General features: G+C 34.2%; 1 protein-coding gene across 1 annotated transcript; it reads right to left on the reverse strand.

Annotated features, from left to right (window-relative positions):
- Nucleotides 1-371: 371 nt before the first annotated feature.
- Nucleotides 372-23532, reverse strand: LOC117920273. Its single transcript, XM_034837705.1, is given in 26 exon segments — nt 372-732; nt 2067-2207; nt 2370-2611; nt 2689-2817; nt 2902-2998; nt 3146-3247; nt 4744-4816; nt 4886-4943; nt 9074-9091; nt 9504-9694; nt 9938-10101; nt 11113-11168; nt 11862-11914; nt 12071-12218; nt 13443-13531; nt 13630-13773; nt 13882-14087; nt 17520-17599; nt 17602-17692; nt 18199-18335; nt 18430-18532; nt 20350-20650; nt 20981-21062; nt 21376-21586; nt 22976-23076; nt 23218-23532. Coding segments are annotated over 26 exon segments (3354 nt in total). The 5' UTR covers nt 23372-23532; the 3' UTR covers nt 372-549.
- Nucleotides 23533-24133: the final 601 nt, after the last annotated feature.

Genomic DNA, 24133 nt, shown 5'->3' on the forward strand with positions numbered 1-24133 from the left:
AGAAAATAATGCAAAGGAAAATCATAAACAAACTTTGGTTTTCTTTCATGGTCTCCAAAATTCATCCCTCCTTTTTTTTCCTACTAGTCATTATCTTGATCCCAATGGACTCATAGAATTTACAAGCCTGTTGGGACAGGATACCTAGTAAGAATCCATTTGATGGTGCTTTTAGAAACTACTTCTAAAAATCACGTATTTGACAAAATTTAGAAAGAATTTTAAAAAAAATTAACAATCACTTCTTGTACTTCCTGAAAAAAGACTTCTAGAGAAAATATTTCTACTAAAAGCACTTTAAACATAAACACTATCAAATGCACTTTAAGTTTCCTTTGTAAAAGGATCAGTAAGAAAATTAGGCATTCATATGTATTCCTGCTAATTTTATGTCCAAGCATTAAATCATTTTCGGATTCTCATAGAAATGGTAGGGGAAAAGAAAGGAGAACCAATGGTTACTGTGCTTCGAATTTTTACATGGCTCAACATCATATGTACATGATAGAGAACTAACTTAAATCATAGCTATGCCAAAAGGAGTATAATTTAGGAATGAGTTAAACATGCAAGCAATTTTTGGCACATTTGTTGTACCTCCAGTGAAGGATCTGCCATGTACATACTTAAAAGTACTAATCTTGCTTCTAGCAGCCCCTCTGAAATATTCTCCACGATTGCATCTTCGCTTGCCATGAGAGATGCCATTAGCTTTACACCTGCCATTCTTTCCTGATGAAGAATGAACATAACCGCTGAGATTACAGATTATAACATAGGAGTTTTGTTGCAGGGAGAAGGAAAAAGAAAGAAGAAAAAACGACAGCTCCGGACCACCATGACAATGGGTATTTTGAGAGTTCAAGCTATTCAAATAAGAAAAAATCTGCATCATATATGAGGAATTTTTAAATCCTTGGATGAACATCTGGTTCTTATGATCATTTTCTATCAGGTCTGTTTAGCTAGACAGATTATGAGGTAGTTTTAAATCAAGGATTTAAAGTATGTTTAGCCACACATATATAGGTCTGTTTGGCAACGTTTTCGAATTGTTTTCAAGAACAAAATTCTATTTGGAAAATCAAATGTGAAAAATGGTTTTCTTGGCTTATTCTCCTTGAAGGTAATGTACATTTTTTTTTTTTTTGATAGGAAATGACAAAGGAATATATTGATAAAAAGGAAGTACAAGAGAAGGATGAGGAATCCTCCCACCAATGTACATTTATTTATGATGCAAAAGTTTCGAAATATTCTTCATATTTTCAATTGTTACTTAAAACACTTTATGAAAAACAACAGAAGAGACCTCAAATTTGTTCTAAAAATCAACCTATTGAATAAATTCTCAAAAAACAGTTTTCTGTCAAAAGTTTGTCACATGTGTTTTCAATGTTAGAAAATAATTTCATGTTCTAAAAAATAAAAACTATTTTCAAGAACAATTACCAAACAAGGCCATAGCTTCTATTTTCTAATTGGATTCCTCAAACTACAACCTACCCTTACTCCTCCCTTGCTCACAGAGAGTTGCAGAAAAAGCCTAGTTGTTTCTCTTCTAAAATACCATTATCTTGCAGGTAGAAAATTGATTGTATTGGACATCAAATATTTTAAATTTTTATTACGTTATTCCTAGTCTAAGCTAAGCCAGGTTAAATGGCACTCTCAAGCGACTGCAGTAGCTTTCGCAAATTAGAGATTACAGGTGAAGTCCTATAGACAAGGTAAGTAGATATCCATCCTCCCCTTACTTCTCCATGTTTACTATGGCTTGCACAGGATTCTTATAATTTTTCTAGCAAAGAGATCATTAAACACTGCCAACTTTGTTTCTATACTGGCTCAAAACAGAGGAACCAATAGTTCACTGAATGATATTGTTGAACAACCAAAATTCTTCTAAAAGCCTAAGTATATAGGATTTAGGTTCACAATGTATATCATATACTCTAACAGATACTAATGTTAGAGCAGTATAAACGCTTAAGCAGCATAATGTTATATATATATAAAAGTAATAAAGGTTTCATACATTAATTTTGTGGAACAGGGTTTAATACCTTTTCTGAATTTCCCTCAAGAGACTTTAGAGAGAGTTTGAGAAGCTCAGACGAGTAAGGAAGTATCATAGACTTCAGATGGTACACAGCTGAGAACAGAACCTGAACACATGCAACTCTGATCTCTGAGTCCTTTATCACCTGCATTGTTTGACAGCAACAAGAACCATGAAGTAGGATAATAGGAGATTTCAAAGTTGTAACTATTTCATCCTTTTTTTCCTTTCTTTTGATAAAATCTATCAACTTCAAATAATCAAAGCATATGAAAACCTGTTTGAAATATCATCAGTACCAGCGCACCTGAACTAAATGAATGAGATATGGAAGAATTCTCTGAGCAAAAGCCTTTTTTCCAGAATCCGAGATCTTCCGGCAAGCACTTATCAGGACATTAGCCATGCACAAACGAAAAGAGAGGGGGACTGATGGCTCAGACGCACAGTTATCACTGCACAACATGGAGGTGGAAGCAGCTTCAACAGCATCAAGAGACAATTGGTGGATAACATAAGTGACAACTGAATCTCCCAAGGCAGAATCCCCTGGCATTTTGAGCCACAGAAGTCACATGAGCCCCCAGTTAGAAACACAAATGTACCTATAAAGTCAGGATACCAACCAGGATGAAAGTTCTTTCCAATGATGCTAATCTTGTCTGAGACAGAGCCTATGAAGGATTTTGGAGCTTGTAGTTCGGTACAAATCATCAGTGCTAAACAATCAATGCAGCCATGCTGTGCTTTGGAAACTGAGATAGAGGAACAAACTTGCAGCTGTCAGACTTCAGTAGTAGGATGAAATACATATTTGGGGAAATCAATAAACTATCTACCTTCATCCCCATCTAGGGAAGGCCATAACAAAATAGTTTTGATTGTTTTTTGAATTTTGAGCATAGCTGGCTGTGACAATGAATCCCTGCCTCTAGCCTATTGAGCAAAAGATACCACTAATATTAGTTACAGCATAGAAGGAAAAGTTCAAGTTTAGAATTAAGTGAAAAATAGATGGGAAAAACTCTGGAACACATGAAGCCACATAAAGTAGATAGATCATAGATGGGCAAAAAATTATACCACAAGGGAAGTGCAAACTGAAAATAAACAAGCTTTTATCTTCACAATATCCTGAGAGTCTGCAGCAAGTTCTAAATGAGACGAAAGGATTGGGAGGAGCACCTACACAAGTACAAGGCAAGTATAAATTAATTGGCACAACAACTTTGGAGACATAAGGCATATAGCACACCTGAATGAACAAAAATACTGTCAACAGGAAATTGAAAAGCAACAACCACATAAAAAGCCAAACAGTGGAATGACACTATTGTTCAAATTATACAAATGGAAATTTAAATAGAATAATAATTATGATTCACGTACTATTCTATACAAAAAGGTTCTTATTGAACATGGGATTTGACTCTGGCCACTGAGACCAAAGGGATTCTTTTTTGCATCTCTGAAATGCAGTTCCTTAATGCAGACAGATTATGAAGATATCAACACCAGATGGAAGAACAATGTGGTAGTATCCAAGACTCCACAGCATAGCATTTGCTGCTGAAAAAATGTTTCAATATTTCACTCAATCAATTCATTCATTTCAAGAAGATGGTGAGAGCAGGATAAGGGACTGGACAACCATTTAAATTTTAGCATGCCATACACAGGAGTTGCCTTTGGGCACCTTAAATACTCTGCTTTCAGTCAAAGTCCTAGGTTGAATCCAGAGGCCCCCAACATTCATATATAGGCTGACAGTGAACCGAGTGACTTAATAGGATAGTTTTTTGGGGGTACATTTTCATGGGAAAATGTAACTCAAAATATAAACTACAGAAACACAATACATATTTGCCCACAAGCTAAAAAAATTAGTTATTTGTCTATTCTAAAACAAATCTTCTGTGTCTGAACATGATGAGTGTTTGACATGTGGTTATGAATAAAATTCAAAACTACATAGCAATTTTTTTACTCATCTGGGGTGTGTCTAACATGTGTCCAGCCATGTTGGCGGAGTTCTGTGCCCAACAAGTCACAGCTCTGGTTTATAAGGGTTGTGCCTACGTAACACTTTGGTCAAACAATCTTTTCATCATTAGCAAACCATAAAACACATGATTTGTGGTTCCGTACAGATGAGAAGGCCATAAAATGCAATTGAGACATTGAAAATTATGAACATACAAAATTGCATGCCTGGAGGAACCAGATCTCAACATCATCCATAATGAATTCCTAATCCGAAGTGGAACTCCAAACGTAGTCCAAGTATAAAAAATGCTTAAATATAATAATTGTTCGAACAAGAACCGGACAGCAAATGTGCACTTCTCCATTGAATTTCTTGTACATTCAACAATGCGGCTCTCAAATTCGAGTATCCAAGGTTGTATTCCTCGAGGCATTTCTCCTTAGTCATACTTCAACAAGTATTGCCTCAAACGGCACATTAACTATGAACCAGAAGTTCATGCAAGAACGTATATATAAGGTATATAATGCCATAAACAGAGGCACTAATCAGTCCAATCAGAATGTGCTGAGAAGCTGCATATCTAAGAAATATGTTGAAGCACTACATAGCCCAAAATGAAATAAATGCCTTTTTCACAAGGATTTATAATATTTTTAAATAGTAACAAAAATAAAAAGTCAATTTTATACACCTGGGGATGGATGCGTCCACAGAGCTCAGCTGCAAGTTTTCGAACATCTTCAAATTCAAATTTACCCAATGCCCTGAAAAACATAGCAATAGACATGAGATTATTATCAGAGATGAGCTTGATGTTATGCTTGTGGTGGTACCTGTTCAATAGCAGCATGGCAACACACTCATGATCATTGATATCAATTGATCCATAGCCTGGAATTGCCAACAAAAAAGAGCAAATTTTACTGATATCAAAGCAAAAACAATCCAAGTCCATGGAACTCCAAATCAAATATAAGTATAGAGTTCAGTAAGCCAGATCCTCTTCTTATTTATGAGGTGAATAGTGATTGGTTGATCTATTTGAAATGGATTCTTCTCTATTTAAAATGGCTTCAAGATTCTACAAGTGGAGCTAGCAATATATATCCAAAAGGGAAGCACTCCAAAAGCAGGTCATTAGAGGAAAATATGGGGAGGATGGAGGAAGGTGGTATTCTTGTGAAGTGAGAAATGGGTACGAGGTTGGACTATGTAAAACTATTAGGAAAGATTGGGACCTCTTTAATAGTAAAGCCTTTTACTCTATAAGTAACGAGAGGAAAGGGAAGTTTTGGAAAGATAAATGGCGTTGAAATGAGCCTCTATGTATATCATTTCCCTCTTATTGTGCATTAGCTTTATTGAAAGAAAAGTGAGCATCAGATCTATGAGACTAGACAAGAGAAAAGGGTCACTGGATTCCGTGTTTTTTTAGAAATTTGAATGATTGAGAATTAGACGACGTAGAGTTTTTCTTCTCTAGAGTTCAAGGGAAGGTGGTGATCAAGGAAAAAAAGGATCAATTGGTTTATACGGATTCTAGGAATGGAACTTTCTCCATCAAAGTTTTATATTCTGTCTTGGAGCCAAGGAGATCAATTCCTTTTCCAATAGGAGTAATTTGGAATTCATAAGTACCATCTAAAACCAAGCTTCTTCACTCAGGAGGCTAGTTGGGGAAAAGTTCACTATAAGTTCAACTTTAGAGGAGATGGTGGTCGTTGGTAAATAGATGTTTTTTTGTGTAAAGTTGAGGGAAAATCCATTGATCACATACTCCTTCACTATGCCACGACAAAGGTTTTATGAAAATTATTGTTTTCTTTATTTGGTATATCTTGGGTGACATCTTCCACGGTTGAGAGTTCGGATGACATGACTTTTGTGTTGGGGAAAAACGACAAAAGGCATGAGCTGCTCCCTTGTGCATTTTTGGGATAATATGGAAAGAAAGGAAGCAAAGATCATTTGAAAATGAGAAGCATTCTAACCAAAGCCTAAAAGGCACTTTTTTTAGCATTCTTCTTTTGTGGGTTAGTTAAGTTATACACAGATGAAGATTCAATGCCTTTGATTGATTTTGAAGATTGGTTGGGGTATCATCGAGGGAGGGATAAGTTTTTTGTTCTTTCTTTTCTTGGTCCTACCTAATGGTAGCCGTTGTATACGATTTGTGTACTTTAGTGCATTATTTTGTGTACTTTAGTGCATTATTTCTTTAGGCACTTTTTATAATACACTCATTTTAATTTCCTATCAAAAAAATCTTGGGTGAAAAGTTGCACATGACTTATTTGGGCCTGCTTCTAATAGCTATGTAGAAGGCTTGTTCGGTTTGGGATTCTCTTGAGGAGTGTTTTAATAAAAGGTTAGCCTCTTTAAAAAGCAATTCTTCTCAAAGAGGAGGTGGTTTATACTTAGCAAAGGCACCATTTCCAAATTAAAGATTTACTTACTGTGTGATTCAGATAATGGTACAAATTAGTTGTCATGAAAGTGTTGATTTTTGGAGAAGAAATCGTACTTAGTAAAGGCAATTCTTGTAAAGAGAAGGCTTAGGATTATCAAAAACACCATTTCCATCTTATTCATGTTCCTTTTTGCAAGGATACATGTTAAATTATTTTTCATTGACATTTTGTTTATCTTGATTTCTTTTCTGTTTTTTTTTTTTTTTAATTTATAGATAAAAGCCCAGAAAAACATTATATATAAAGAAAAAAGGGCGCACAAAGGCATTTTGTTTATCTAGCTTTTGATGATAGGATATTGGAACTCCAATATCTTTCTGCAGAAAATCAGCTAAGAATTCAGATAAATTGTCGATTTTTCAGCAAAAATCAACATCCAAGGTGGCAGCTTAAATTTGGCATTTTATCATGATAAATTCCTGATTTTTTGGTTATACATTGCCAAATTTTTCCAAAAAATTGGCAATCCTGAAAATTGTAAAACAAATCTTACTACACATGGAGTCAAACCTTAGCCTTCTGTAAGAGAAGGAATAACCTTTCACACCAGCTGAAGCTTTCACATGTAATCGTTTAGGAAGAATTTATCCTTAGTTTCACCATGATCCAATAGTTGGTTTTCAAAAAACCAAAAAATCTCATTTTCTGTCATCTGTGAACATCATTCTTGTTCTCTTTTATGGTCTCTTTTGTAATTTTACTGACAATTTTAAACATATGAAAAAAAATCAAATCTTAAAGCAAAAGCAAAAAATCAATAAATATATCATAATTATAACTATCCAAACAAAAGTAAAAAATAAATATATATGTCATAATTATAACTATTCAAATTCAGTCAAATTTCATCGAGCTACATCTTGCAGATATAAAGATATGATAATCTTCTCAATGAGCCTTTTTTTCAATGCTTTTTGTATAATAATTACATCTAAGTAAAATACAAACTTGCAAACAAAATCACAAACAATTTTTAAAAAATACTATACTAAATAAACAGAAAACAACACACAAATAATTATTCACATAGATTAACATTTTGATATTAAATGCAATACAATGTATTTTTAAGTATTGAAATTCAGTGAAATACAATTTTTATCTATTCACTTTCAAAGTTATATTCATTATCAGCACACATTCCATTATTGACCAATGTCGCAAATTTTATCATACATATATTATTTTCTTCAAAAACCAAGTTTAATATGTGTATCATTCATTTTAAATTTTCTTATTTTTTGTCAATATTCATTTTTTTTTTTTACTGAAACATTTGTCAATATTGATATTTCTGTCAATACCAATATTTTCATCCTTGCCTGTTTGTGATTTCAAGGATTCTAAAAATTACGCTTGAAAAAATTCTGCACAATTCTTGTGAATGAGTAAGCATCTGGAGAGGAAATTGTATTTACTGAAGTGATTGCCTGTCAGTTCTGATTATGGTAGAGGAGGTTATCAAAAGCCTTCCAATCCTAAACAAGGCACTATTGGGCAAGCGATTGTGGAAGTTCCCCATCAAGCATGATTGTTAGCGTAGTTGAGCCATTCATGGCAAGTTAGGGAAGGTTGAAGAGGGACTGTGATCCAAGGAGGCACATTTAATGGGTCCCTGAAAAGCTATTACAGTATGTAAGGATTCACCCTTTTTTTAAAGAATGGATGTTTCAGCAGCAGATGTCTCAAGTGTAAATTTTGGCAAGATGCTCAATGTGGAGAATCACCATTAAAAGGTTTCCCTATCTTTCTCTTGAATGCAACTCATAACAATTCTTAGGTGGCTAACTTGTTGAAATGCTGAGTGAAGTCACAACAACAATTATTCTTTTTATGTATCCATGATTGGAATTTAGAGTTGGTGGAATTGTTTCCTCAGCACATTCAAACAATGGTAATTTGGAGAGCATGCAAGGATTGGTTGGTACAAAAGGATTGCTAAGAACAAGGTCTTCTCAATTAAATCCTTCTATAAGTCCTCGTCTCTTCTGCTCCCCTTCATGCAAAGGAGGTGTCAAGTTAGATGGCTCTTTTGAAGATTGGTTTCTTTGCTTGGGAGGCAAGACACAAAAGATGAGTCTTCTAATGCCTGCCTACATGCAAGTTTAAGATGTGGAGGATGACTCTTTTTATCTTTCAGAACTTAAGGCACTGGATAGTAGATTTTTTAAGACTTGATACATCCTTATTATGTATAAAAGAGTCCTTAAAATCTTGGCTAAAGTCATCTAGTCATCATTTGGGATGGCCAACTTTTCCCTTTTAGACCCATTGATAGTTTGGTAAAGGGTTAGGCAGCCATAGGGGTTTCTCCTCTTTGCTTTGTTAGCTTGTACCTTTTGGCACATTTCATATAGTTCCTATGTACTAAGATTCCTCCCTCTTTTTTTAGTTGCCTATTAATACATATTTCTAATTAATTTACTAAAGAAATAAGATATAAAAATTGTATAAGAACGAGTATTTTAATTATCAAACAGAAAATTAGAAAATTCATAAGGAATGACAAACCTCAGTTACAGTGAATGGAAATCTTAAAATTTCACCTACCTGAAAACCTTAAAAATCCTTGAAAGGTATTTGGCACAGGATCAAATTCAATTAATTGCATATTTCAAACCATGCAGAGAAGCAAGCATAGCCAAGACGGAAGATGAACGAGTTTCCCACACATGTACACAAAGAAATAAAATTAAAGCAATGAACCAATTGTGATAACCTCAGCATCTAACAGCTAGATAAAAAATAAAGTGTTAAGAAAAGGATCACACAAATGAAATATTTGTTGAAGTGATATGTTGGTGCACATGCACAAACACATAGGCATCAAATCTACAAATTCTTTTGTTAAAGCAGACCTGGTAGTAAAAATTTTCCCAAAAAATAAATGAGCTTCACAACTATAATCAACTATGTAATCACCTGGATGTGACATTGAATTGAAAGGAAAGAAAGAGCCCATAGAAGCAACAAAACATACCATATACAACAACTTGATCAGGTAGTTGGCCATATATAACAGAAGAATTGAGGTCATTAAAAACTCTCATCGGAAGTAGCCTGATAACAAGTAATGGGCAAAGGCGATCAAACAGAGAATGCTGCAGTTTCATGGAATCATCAGCCGCATAGGTTTTACTCTCCCATTTTGTGAAGAAGCTTTCGTCAAGTCTGCTTAAGAAAAAGAGCTGAATGGTTCACAGCAGTAACACTAACAATCGAGTCCAATGTTATAAGGCTAAACATGAAAATATATCATTGTTACTATAGCCAATCTTTTCTGAACAGAATTTAGCTGACCATAATAGTAAATTGAAACAAATAAAAGCACATCTGGTGATTTTCTCATAGTGATACAGAGCATACATGTAAAAACAAATTTGAACAGCATATCAAATGGTAAAATGGACTCACTCTTTCTGCCCTTTCATATGCAACAAGATACGGTGGAAGACTATGTCTGCAGCTTCTGCCAAATGCTCACTTATATAACTTAAAAACCTGACAAGAGTGGCATTTGATGGCTCTGCAAACATCTTGTCAATCAATGGTCCAATCAACAAATTCCAGTCTTGAACCTATAATGTTTCAGAATAAACACCACTTAATAAAAAAATGGGCCAACTATAGAAGTTCAATCTCATCAATAACTGTCAGTTCAAGAAACAGCAGCATTTTAAAGGTCTATCAGAAAAGCTCAAAAGTTTTTCTGGAAGTAACTATACAGTCACCTCACAATTCGAGTTTTAATGAATTGAATTTTATCCATATGCATATGAACACACACACATATACACATATGAATGAATGAAACAGCTAGATATTGTAATGGCCAGAAGGAGCTGATATATTTGTATCTGCCAGTTGTCTTCAACTCAACCAGCAAAAGCAATATCACTTATTCAAAAAAAATAATCTAACAATTTGGAAGATCAAAATTCATGTCTTAATATGCACAAAATGGATATGTCAATCTATGAATTCTAATTTATCCTCCCATCCTCCTGCATTTATGTTTCTCCTTTTCCCAAATGAAGAATTTGGCAATAAGCACACTATTGGTAACCGCTATAGATGTTGTAACTAAGGAGTCATGAGAGCAACAGATTTGTACTGCACTGAAGAATCTGCTGACCAGGTTTTACATTCCATATACAATCAAATAATAATAAGATCAAACAAGTATTTTATAGTTATGCTGGAAGGCCAAATTATGATACGATAGAAGAATCTAAGAAACACACAAAAATGACATGAACTCTTCTTGGCAGTACTGTGCAGAGACTTTTCAAAGAGAGTCTTCTTCCATCAAGAGGAGGTACTCGTTTATTCAGTATCAGACCATCCATAGCAGTCATATCAATTCTACCAAGTTATTTAATAATTCCTTTTGGCTCTAACCTTGTTCTATCCAATCTCAATCTTCAGTGTTTTTTATGGATTGTCATTCCAAGAATTGCTCCCATTGGACTTCTTATTTCAGGATGTGGATAAGATAATAAATATTCCTTTTTAGGTGGTCTATGAGCAACATCAAATGAGTAATGATCCAGAATACATTAATAAAGAGTAGAATTATCAAATCTTACACTTTCAGACCACTCTGGTATCAGTCCAAGCACTTTCTCGGTGTCCAGTTTCGATCCTGCTATAGTGTTACATAGCTGTGAGCATGAATTGGATAAAGTCGTGCACTTGCACAGGAAAATAATCAAACACATAACAAGTAGAAAAATACTAATAGATAATAACAATTAAAACAATTAGGAGCAAACACATTCGGAGCTTGAACTTAGAGAAACAACATAAATATTAATTATCAGTTTGGTTACAGGAAAGAGAGGAAAAAGAAGAAATTGCAGGACCTTACAATCATTTGGGATAAAAACGGTTGTTTTTTCTTTTCTTTTGATAAGTAACCATTTTTTTGGTCCCTGCTGGGCTTCAAACCTGGAACCTCCCAGATCCCACCCCAATCCTTGCCACTTGAGCCAGGCCTAAAGTGCATCTTTGTTATAACTTTCTTTTATTTCCTCTCTCTTCAATATAATGTCAGGCATAAATGAAGAAAAACATGCACAGGAGAACCTCTAAAAAGAGGAAAGATTCAACATAAAAACAATTTTCAAATAAATAGATCAATTGGGTATCATAACTCTTTTTTTTTTTTTTTCTTGTATCAGTACAAAGGTGGAATTTTCTGGACCACACTGTTACAATAGTGAAAAACACCAACTCTAGAAATGAGAATGGTTGGTCATTCAATCAAATGGAAGAAATTTAGACATAAAGCTGAGCCCAATCAAAGATTAGGTAGCAGAAACACTGAGAGACACACCTTCCTCAATATCTCCCGAAGTTTTTGGAAGACCTAGACTTTGGCTGAGGTTGCTGCAGCAATAAAGAGTAAACAAGCAAAATTGACATCTAGTATAACAAATTTGGAATAAACAGATGGAATTTTGAAGAAGAGTTTTCAGAAACAAGAATTTCCCTTTTTATATTCTTCATACTTGGGAGAAACAGAAAATGGAAATAGCAAAATACCTGAGACTGTCAAGCAGCATACAGAGAACCTCATAATTCTGGTTATGATTCTTGAGCAGTGCTGTCATTGCATCACTAGCAGATGATTGTACCCTTTCATTTGATGAGTAAACAAGACGAACCAGTGCAGGCAAAACTAATAAAGGATCTGCAAGCATAAGGAAAGAGCCCGCTTATGCAAGCATTATGGCCTCCGATTAAAAAGGAAAAAGATGTCCTAGACCAAAATACCAACAGAATCAAGAACAGCTTAAAAAAGGTTTGTCCACACCACCTGATGACTACCTAGGTTATTAACAGAGAGAATTCCCAATAGAAAATCGAACTAGGGGTGAATTTTTTATTTTATTTTTGATAAGTAAAGCAATTGTATTAAAAGCGCCAAAAAAGCACCTAAAGTATGCACGATGCATACAAGGCCAAAAAAAAAGAGGGACTGACAAAAAACAACACCCTCGCTTCACTTACAGCCCAACCAATCTATTGATCTGAATTACTACTCAATTGATGTGAAAGTATGCTTATTGAATGAGAATATTTTTCAGATATAAAACAAATAAAAATAAAAATAATAGGAACATGAATATTGAGTCAGATCAACGGTTTCAGACCACATATGATGCAACATCCTATGCACAGCTATCAAAAAAAATTAAAAACATATATTCTTTTTAGAGATAATATTGATCTAGATACATCTACACCAGGCATATAATAACAGAAAGATTAAAAGAAATAGGATGAGGTGAAAGGCCTGCATACAAAGAACAAGTATCCACCCTCTAGAGAAGAGATATTTAACCCGTTAAAAGATATTTATACAAGAGTGACAAAAGAGACCATTCAAACCCTACATTCATTAATAACATCCTGCATCAATCCCTTTAACAAAATACCCTTTCCTTTTTCTAACAAAAGGATGAAAAAACAGCAAAGTGATAAATTCAGCATGAACTCTACAGAGCTAATCATTCAACAAAAACAAGCTAGGAAAAAAGTGCAACACCACAAATCTGCTCTAAAATATGGACCAAATGCCATGAGAAAGGTAATTACATTTGGTGATGAAATTGCATGTGAACTTCATCTCTTATTTCTATCTTTCTTAAAATACTCAAAGTTCACATCAGAAGAATTCATTGGTGGCCTGACCCAAAAGTTTATACTACTGCCCCAGCTGCACAGCCTGATCTTAGGCAATATCAAATTCATGTGTACATTTCAAGCAATAACAATTTGGCTTCAAAAAAGAAGTATAGTAAAAGAAGTATGTCCATTACTGTAAACATGCAAACAAATGGAAAAAACCTATCCTATAAGACAAATATCGCAAGCATTTTAGCTAAAAGTTAGCAACATAATTTTCACTAACCAATCTTGGGAAGCAAATTGGAGGCCTGTACATTTATTATCTCTTCTTCATCTCCAAGGCACTCTAGCAAGTGTTTTGATATATCTTGCCTGAAACAAACTTTGGAACATGATATCAATAAAAGGTACAAAAAGGCAAAAGTGAAAATCGAGTTACAAAAAATCATCTGTCAAAAGAAGTTCCATACCACATTGAATGAGAAAGTGCAGTTACTGAATTTGATGATATGTGGATGAGTTCTGAGATAACATCCACAGCATTCCTTCTCTGCGAAGCATTTCCAGATGCAAGGCGCTCAAGAACTTCATCAAGGCACTGACCATTAGGGCTTCTGGTGAACCAGGTACATGGATCAGGTTTGACACATAACATATACCATGAAATATAAATTCACTCTTCAACTTACAACTACTAATAAGTAATAAGAGTATAACAATACATGGAGCAGTATTCTGCAACAAGCATAACAACAGCTTTGGCTGTTCCATCCCGCTCATCCAGAAGGGGTAGCAGCAATGGTAGCACTGAATTCATCTGTCTAGTGTCAGAAAGACTGCTTCCGGATGAAGAATAGTTCATCTTAAAGATGACTGTCTTAAAAATGCAAACAACCCCATCTATTACATCTTCATCAGTGCAGCAAAGCTTCAATAGATCCAAGAAAGGAATGAAAATACAAATAGCACAATTAGTTCAAACTATACATAACTATTCTAAACACAAATATTAAAAAATATATATATAATATGAACATTAAACTTCAAATATAACAGCTGAATATCATTAAAGTTGGTCAGATGCAAATTGTGCCAGGGAAGCTCTATGATTGGTGAAAATAGGCATCAAGGCTTTCAGCTGAGCAGACCTGCATGCCACAGTGGCCCAGAACTAGTCCTAGGAAAACTTCACAAGACTCTTCAGATCATGTTGGGCCTAAAATAAGATAGATGATAGTACCATCATAACCAGACTTTGAGTAAGTGGACCCAAATGTTTTGATTTGCCTTTGCTAACACATAAATTTAATACATAAGATGTCTACAATTTTGTATAAAACCAAAATGTATATAAAACGGATAGTTTTGGCATATGTCGCCCATCAGGTGTAGAAAATGAACTTGATAGCTCCTTCTATTTCTGTAGGACCACATAGCCTAAAACCATCATAGGCAACCCAATTGGATAAAATTTAGGCCTAAATCAATGGATCAAATTATACAGGCATTGAAACAAAAAAGAATTTGAGGGAGTACTGGTCCCTAATGTCATCTATATACTTTTATTACCATCTAGCTTCAATAACTATGGTGTCTGTAATTTTACATTAAAACCTTAGTGTTTTACATATAGGATGTGCACTTCTTTTGGTAGATGTTACCCATAGAAATAGATCAAGATAGATGAAGTGGAAGCATCCCTCAAGTGTGTTGTGTCACAAGTGTATACATATCAAATGGAAGGAAAAAGTTTTACAGAACAGCTAAAGGACCATCCATGCTTTGCGGTGCAGAATGTTGGGGGGTCCCTCAGAAAAAATTATAGGCTCCTAAGTAAAATGATATGCAAATAAAATGAGATTAACTAACATATAGGATGCTGAAATGGATGAATAGCAACTTAGCAAGACAAGATTGGCTAGAACAACAAATGAATACATCTACAATAAATAGCAGGTGGCACTAATTAGGCTCAAGATGCAAGAAAATAAAATTAATTAGCCTGGTCTTGCCAGGTTGAAGAATATTTACAATGCACTAGTGAGAAGTTAGACATGGTATCTACTGTTTCACTTTTGCCAAAATGCAAGTGGGGTGGATATATGGGGGGGGGAGGGGGGGATAGAGAAGGGCCAAGACTCCAATAGCACATTGGAATCCTAGATTTTGAAGGTTTTTTTAGGACTGGGAATTATATGTGATAGGTTGATTTACGAAGCATATTACTTCTGTGAATCATCAAGAAGAACAGACAGATAGGTTAGTTAGGAGATGTGTCACTGACCAATTAATGAGATGAGGATTGCATTTGGCAAACAGATGTAGTTTATGTAAGATATGGGATTTCTTATTTACTATTTTTAGGATTCAGTGAATTCTTTCAGGTCAGTCTGGAATCTTCTATTAAGTTACCACGTAAAAGGTTTCAAGAAGAAGCAGAGAAAGGTTTGGAGGTTGGCTCCTATATGCTTGCTCCGGTGCCTATGAAGAGATCAGAATGTGTTTTTAATGAAGAGGAACATTTTGATTAGAAATTCAAAGAAAGAGAATCTAAATCTCTTATGGAGCAGTCCAGAGACCCATTAGGGTTGGACTTAAGAGGGTTGTTCCATGTTAGCCTTCATTGATGGTTTAGGATAGGATAGGCAAGGATTGTGGTTTTTAAGTCTTCTTTTCCTTTGCTTGTCCTCTTGTAGTGCTCTCCATATGCCTACTGTGTACATGGGTTGTGCCCCCACTTGCACATTTTTAATGTATTCTACTACTTGCATAAACTGTAAAGGAGACTCTAATCTCCTAGAGGGGCTCATTTGTAGGGAAAAAAAAGGAAAAAGATTTGGAAATCCATTCCGTTTTGTATTTTTTGGACGGTTTGGAAGGAGAGGAATAGGTTAGCCTTTAGGGGGGGTGTGTTGAATATTCAGAAATTAAAAAATTCTTTTGTCTATAACTTGTGGAGTTGGGCCAAAGTGTATTTAGGTGAGGAGTCTTTCTCCCTTATAGGTTTTTTGGAGTGGATAGCTTCCACTTAAGGGGAGGTAGTTCTCTTTGGTCCTTTTTCTCTTTTTGAGGCTTTAGCTGTCTTGTATACTCCCTGTATGCTTTGTGGCGTTTAGCCTTTTCTAATGCATATCTTGTTTACTTATCAAAAAAAAAAAAATGTATTCTACTACTTGCATAATAAAAGAAAAAATGAAATTATTAACCCAAGTAGCAAGAACACTTCTAAAGTAGTTGTTTCTGTCTTGTGGTTAGATATAAATAATGAAGAATAAAAGTTTCAGGTAGCAGCAACCAGGGCTGAGATGGAAAAAAATTAATTGAACTGTTCACAAGTAAGGAGGTAGATACCGTCAAAGCTTAAGGTGCTCCTGAATTGTAAGGTCTAGCAAAGCTAGCCATTTCACAGAGTTGGACATGTGGACATGCAATGTGTTTCTAAGGGTCCAGCAACTATTAGTTTCTCTCTCTCTCTCTCTTTTATTTATGGCAAAGAGAAAGAATGAATATAAAATTAGAACCACCTAACAAAAAGGGAGCACATCCAAGTACAGGTACTATACAGTGAGCACCAAATGCACCAACAATTAGTTTGAACCAACATGATATGGATGCTTCTGGAACAGGAGCTTTGTAAATCTATAGCATGAATACTACTCTCCAATTCTAAGAATTTGAAGCATTGATGTGTCAATAACATGTCAAGATTCTGTAGCTCATCGCATTATGTGTCATACTGACTTCATGGCTACCTAAGTTTCATCATAAAATACCATTTTATTCCCCCCTCCATAGAAGCCTATTTGAAGTAGTCTGTCCATGTGCCCCAGAAATTGACATTTAATGCTTTCTTCCAATTGCACCCGAGGAGCATAAACTAAGGCTATAATGTTAAGAAATTCCTACTTACATAAGACAAATACTTCAGCCTTAAGTAAACCAATATGATTTCTTATGCCAGGATAGAAACATTAAATCTAGAGGTTTACCTTCCATGTAAGTTTATCAGTTGTTTATCTTCTTAGTTCAAGCCCAAGGGAAAATATGAAAAGATCTATGGAAATGCCAAAAAATAAAAAAGACACACAACAACTACAACTCTATAACAACTAGCAAGTGATAAGTATAAAATATGCCTGCAAGATTCACAGGGAATTCATCCATAACTACCATGATTCAGATGCTGATACCAGTAAAATAAAACCCAGAAAACAGGCCACTCCTGCTGTCAACAAGATAAAAACTCAAAGCATAGATAAGAAGTTGTTTTGTGTAGAAGTTCTGAAACTTAAGGAATTCCAGTGCACATTATATACTGTTCTCAGGTAGGAAATAATTGCAAAAAGTCAAATATACCTACCTGTGGTATAAGAGCACGCGATATCTGCATTCCATATTCTGTCACAGTTCTTTCAATTTGCTTCCCATCTAACCGCCCAACAGAAGTGACAGGCAATTCAAGAAAAACTTTCTGGTTGCTATACCAGTGTCTGTATTCTTAGTATGCTGCTTGCTGTCACTATCTGTATAAAACTGCAAATACTGTGAATTAGCAATCAACTCCTATAACAGAAGGTATATATGCAATAAAAAAAACACTATTCTAACTCATGAATCATTATTTATAAAGATTTTCTCAATATCTAGTCTGAGTTTCAACCTCAAAACCTTGATTGAAAGCAGTGCAATATAATAGGAACCGAATAAATACTAAAATGCACATGAGATTGCTTGATCAAATATCTCTACCTTGTTATAAGAGCATAGTCTCCACTAGCCAAGCTAGCCTGCAAATATCATTGCTATCCAAAAAATCTATCTATTTGTACACACAGATTTACTTGCACTATCCTTGAATCATATTGTCAAAACCTCAAAATTAAATTTGTTCATACGTTCTTATTTCCCAAACAAGACCAGACAAACTCAAGAGAACATTTTCTGCAATAAACATCAAACTGCCTCATCTTGATTTTCTCAATTCTAAGACTCTAAAGCAGTAAAAGCATAAACAAAACTGACATTCTTTGGGTACTAACCTGAATTGCAGATAAGTACTGGTCCAATAAGTCTTTGTATTGCTGAGAAAATTTTTTATCCTCCAAGTGCAGCAGCATGGCATAATGCTTCCAACAAGAGGAAAGTAGCAATACTCCAGCTTTGGGAACTGTTGAGCCTATCTTCCACAATGCAGACAAAGAAATCACTATCATTTGAAAATTGGACATAATAAAATATGCTATTCTTAAAGCATGAATTAGTTATAGGACCTGCCTCATCTTGAGAGCAGCCATAATGCTCTTTTATCTCTTGCAACCAGTTAAGCACTTGCTCCAATCCTTTTGCATGTAAAGGCCGACTTTTTCTGCTCCACTGAACAGGAAGGTAAAAACATGGATGCATTGGAAAATTAATCTATTTCAGAAATTCAAGTAGATCACTAAGTGAAGCAAATCACTGTGGAAACAAGTTAACCAAAATTTAGAACAAGTGCAATCACCATAAACTAAGTCTCTTTAAGATTTGGTAACTGTTTCCAAGTTCAGTCAGAGAGCTTCCCTTCTTTTTTTTTTTTTTGTTCCTTTTCTCTAATTGGAAACAACCATTTCATTGCAGTTTAAGAGCTTCTTTCAGCATGGCATGATGGATTCATGGTAGATGAATCTTAATTAATAAAAGAATACCCTGATTTAATATTTCATCAAATGAATACTCTTTTGAAATTAAAGGTAAAGGTTTGCTGGTATGAAATTTCCCAACTTAGAGGCTGATTTCTTTTACTTAAAAGCAGAGCCTTGATGCTTGACAAGTTTAGCAAGCGTATTTACCTCCTTGAACCAATGGATTTTCTTCATCCTTCTCATGAACTCTTTATTCATAATTAATACATCTCTCATTTTTTATTTAAAAAAAAAAAGCCTATGGATTTTCCTTGGATTGAGGGGTATGTTTCTTCTTCTATTTTTTTTCTATCTTGAAATACGTTACCAACAGATTTTATTTATCCTTCTCATTAACTCTTTATTCATAATTAATACATCTCTCGTTTTTTATTAAATATATATATATATAGATAGATTTTCCTTGGATTGAGGGGTATGTTTCTTCTTCTACTTTTTTCCATCTTGAAATACATTGCTTCCTTCTGGAAGACTCCTTGTCTTATTCATATTGTTTTCCTTTCATAGGTCTTGTCCTCCTTTGAGTTCTTCTTGTTCTTATTCACTAAAAACTAAGTTTACGAATACGTTGCTCCCTTCTGGAAGACTCCTTGTCTCATTCATATTGTTTTTCTTTCATAGGTCTTGTCCTCCTCTGAGTTCTTCTTGTTCTTATTCACTAAAAATTAAGTTTACTCTCCAAATCAACTCTATTTCGAGGTGATAGATTTGAAGTATTTCTAGGGAAGTTATGTACTCTCCATCATACCCAATCAACTATTCAATAATGGCTATAAGAAATTTAGCAAAGATAAAATATAGCATGCAGTAAAAGTCTAGGACAAAGTAGAACAAAAACAAAAAATGGAAATAGTAATTATTTTCGTAAGTGTTCCAATAGCTGCAGATGAAAAACTAAATCAGCAAGCCCCGTGGGGTATAGGAAATGGGATGTTCTGAATAGAATATGGTAGAAACTTTAGGTCAATTTCTACTCTCTATAACTCTCATCTTACAGGTCTCCTCCTACTATCCCTGGAGTTGGGCATAGGTAAAACAAAAGAATAGAGGCTGAAAAATCCCTTTGACATGAAGGAATCAAAAAGATGGTTTCTTATTTGATATAAAGAAGAAAAAGGATAGAAAAAAAAGAGGAGGAGGGGAGGGGGAAGGAAAAGGTAGCAGGGAATGGGGTTAGGATAGCATATCAGTTGGATAACATTTTCTGCTCAATCAAAATTTCAGACATCAATAAAACGTTCAAATCCTATTCAGAGAGAGCTACGACTACTAAATCTAGAACCATGCTGACAGCGAGCAATCTCAGAAGTTGCATTTCTGTTTCCTTTCTCAATTTGCATATTACAATTGAATAAAAAAGAATACACTTACAAAACAAATGCAAAATCATATAATAAATGAACGTGAACTCTAAATTGAGCCCCTCAAATTCCAAGGCAAATACAGGACATAATAACACCAGAATTCAAGACAGGGTAACAAATAGATAGAACAAAGATTAGAACATACAGCAAGGAGTCTCTGCACAAGAATAATGAGCTTGTCTATATGATCCCAAAGCAACAATTCCATTTCCAATTTATTGGAGAATTCAGCAGATTTACTTGTTGGTTTCACTTTCTTCTCACCAACAGCAGCAGGTACCAAGGTTGTTGGCAGATTTGACACATCTGAATTCGATGATTTTGATCTTCTACTTGAGACATCAGTGACTGATGTTTTTCTTGTTAATGCTTTCGTGAGATCTAAAATGCAATCAGCAGCAGCCACTGAAAGACGAGTTGGCAACTCAAATCCATCCTGCACAGTGCTACAGATACAAATGCTTGAACATGAGAAAAGCAAACAGGATGAATTTATTAAGACACAATCTTTTATGCTTAAAAACAATAGGGAACCCTGAAAGGAAACTATCATGCTAGCATGAGATTTAAGATTGCTAACTCAGAAAGTTACCACAAGACATGATTTGTCCAATAATGATATGGATTCCAATCCAAAAAAAATTAATATGATGAATGAACTAAAACAATATATAAACCCTAAAGCAGACACTTAAGTAACTGTTCTTTCAATTTGTAATTAATTACTTGGTGGAAGTGGAGTTATATATTAGTAATGCAATGTCAAAGACACCCACCTTCCATTGCACACAATAAATGAAAGACGTGAAATACATGAACAAAGAATCTTCAACATGGCATTATAAATCTTCCTTATTCCTGCAATAAGAAAGAAATCCATATTTCAGTAAGTAATTGTGAATCGGCTTCCAAAAAAAATCAATGCTAATAATAGAAGAGAACTTGTGATTATTTTTTAGGAACCAAAGCTGCAGTACTAAAAGAGAAAGAACTTCGTTTGTTTCTCCTATCTTTCAATTGAGAGAACTTGGCCATAAGTGGCTCCAACCAAAAATTGGAAACATTCAATGCATGACATGTCCCACAAGAAGGGATCCACTTATGCAAGATTGTAATTAACATCCAGTGAGAGATATTTCGATAGAAAAGGATAATGATAATGCCACATTACCATTATTTGAAAATTGATCCATAGTAATCTCATACTCTACAAGGCCACGTACAAGGGTACACCATCCAAGAGCAATATATCGATCCTCTTTTCTCGATATAATGTCAGCAAGACCCCTTGCAAGAGCTTGGAAAAGAAGTTCATCTTGAAAGAGCCAGTTAAGAAGTACCATTGCTTGATTTCCGTGCTTTGACTCCTTGCACTTCAACGACTGGAAAATAATATATATGTGCACGCATGATATGAACTAACATAATAAATATCTAGTATCAAATGTGCAACTAGGCAAGAACAGAAGGCAAGGATATGGGCATGACAACAGTGGCCAAAAAAGGTCCTTTCATACCTAAGCAGCAAGTTCCACTCCTTAATGATACTTCCACATATTATTTATATATGCACAGATAAGTAGATGGAAGAGAGAAATAGAACCCTAGAAAAATAAGAGAAACCACAGCTTGGCAAAACAAACTCCCATGTCCTAAATTTCTGTGGAACTAAATCAATCTCATTTCTAACGAATAAAAGTTTTCCACTGCTAAGACATTGTTTAATAGCACTGTTTTCCTGCCAGATAAAGGACAAATATTAACTAACAACAACTGTCAAGCAAAGCTGGTCCCAAGTTTTTAGGACTGTCATTCTTAGACCAACTCAATGGCCAATGCAACACCAGAAAAAATATCTAGAACGGGTGTCAACACAGTCTAGTTTACGGATTGATGTTTTTAAAATGCATTTGGTTTTTTTTCATAATTTTAACCCAACAAGACTTAAAAGGAAAGAAATTCATTCTTCTCCAATATGAAATTCTCTTACATTGGAAGGACGAATTTGAAAATAAATAGGTTTTTCATTATATTTCAGATTTGTCCTTCTCCAATACCATATTCTCTTAAATTGATAGGAAGAATTTGAAAATAAATAGGTTTTTTCACTACATTTCAGAAAGGGTCAGGGAAAGAATAATGAATTTGAAAAAACTTCATCCCATCCCCCAATTTATACCTTTTCAGAATAAAGAATAAAATTTTAGATGATTTACAAATATTCAAATAATTTTCATTATATTTAATCTTCACTTTCCTGTCAATTTTCTGCTCTATTTGATTCACAAAAGCTATGCTTGGTTCTAGGAAAGTACTAAGAAAGGGAAAAATGTTAGAATAATGATTTTCTCATTTTTTGTTTGACATAAAAAATATGAAAAGAAGATCAAATACAATTAGAATCAATTAAAAGCTTATGCATTTAATCTTAATAAGGATATAAAAATAATTTATTATTTTAAATCAATTTTTTACCCATTTCTATTTTTTTCGTTCTTCCGTTTTTTTTTTCACCTCGCATTTTTCTTCAAATTTTCCAATAACCAGATTAAAGTAAAAGAAAAATAAATTTGAAAATGAGGGGGAAAAAGTATATCTAAATCTGTTTTTATTTTCCTTTCCCGCTATCTTCTTTCTTTGCGTTGTACTTTCTCTCAAACTTTTCAAGATCCAAACCAGTCTTCAAAATCCAAAAACTATGATAAAAATCATAGATCACCACAATTCCAGTAAGTGTGATAAAAAAGAATGGGGGAATTGAATTTTCATACATGCTCGATCATGGGAACAAGAATTTCATCCAGTCGCTCCTCTTTATCGGCAGCTTCTTTGATATACCTATGGAGGAACCAAAGCGAATCTTCCAAAGAAACTGCACAACACACATTGAAAATAAGAATTCCCTTGAAAATTCATACACGAGCAATGAAATCATAACAATCAGCCCTCCTCTTTCTATATTCCTCTTCCCTCTCTAGCTCTAAAACCCTTTCCATTTCTGTCTACAACTCACCGATCGAACCTCTCTTTGAGGGGGAATCGAGGCGAGAAATGGCTTCGTCGAGCTTTCTGGGCCGACAAGTGAATAGAGTGCTCATTGCTCTGCCTATGAGTACTGAAGCCATTGAATCTGTGTCGGATTTCCATATTACAGCTTCTTCTTCCATTGAAAATAGAAGCCCTAATCCACACTAACGGACGAAAACAACAAGACTGGAGTATATGGTTTTAGCCTTTTAGGTTTGTTTCCTCTTTTCAAGCCAGTTCTTGCAAGCACTTCTCCGGAAATGCTTCTTTCAAATCCACCGCCTTCCAGCGGTGCCCTCAACTGCAGCTGGTAGTTGTGCTCTTTTAAATCCACCGCTTCGAGTGATGGAAAATAAAAGACAAAATTAAAAAATTAAAATAAATAAATAAATACTCAAATTTTTAAAAATATTAAATATTTTTTAAAATATAATATTTTAAATAATTTAATTATTTTCTAATATTTTTCTAGTAAATCAGGACAAAAATAATATTCAATATTTTTTAAAACCAAACACGAATTTTAAATCAAGAGCAACTCACATAAAGCTTAGGGCAACTTGGGTGTTTATATATATATATGGTTTTTTTCATGAGTTATTAAGTTTAAAATTATTAATAAAAAAATTATCAAATAAATTTTTAAATGTTAAATATTTCAAATTTATTAGACAAATTATAAAATAAAATCTAGAAGCCTAAATTTATTTAAAAATAATAATAAATAATTGGTTTTTCAAAAACAATTATCAAATAGACTTATAATGATTATCTAGCAATATTTTTAAAAATAATTATTATAAAACATTTTTCATGTTTTTATGGTTTATTTTTTAGAAGGATTTAATGTGCAAATTTTAATAATGTTTTCTTCTTTCAATATTTACTATTGACACTTAACA

Source organism: Vitis riparia, chromosome 8 (assembly GCF_004353265.1).
Source record: "Vitis riparia cultivar Riparia Gloire de Montpellier isolate 1030 chromosome 8, EGFV_Vit.rip_1.0, whole genome shotgun sequence".
NCBI classification, from domain to species: Eukaryota; Viridiplantae; Streptophyta; class Magnoliopsida; order Vitales; family Vitaceae; genus Vitis; species Vitis riparia.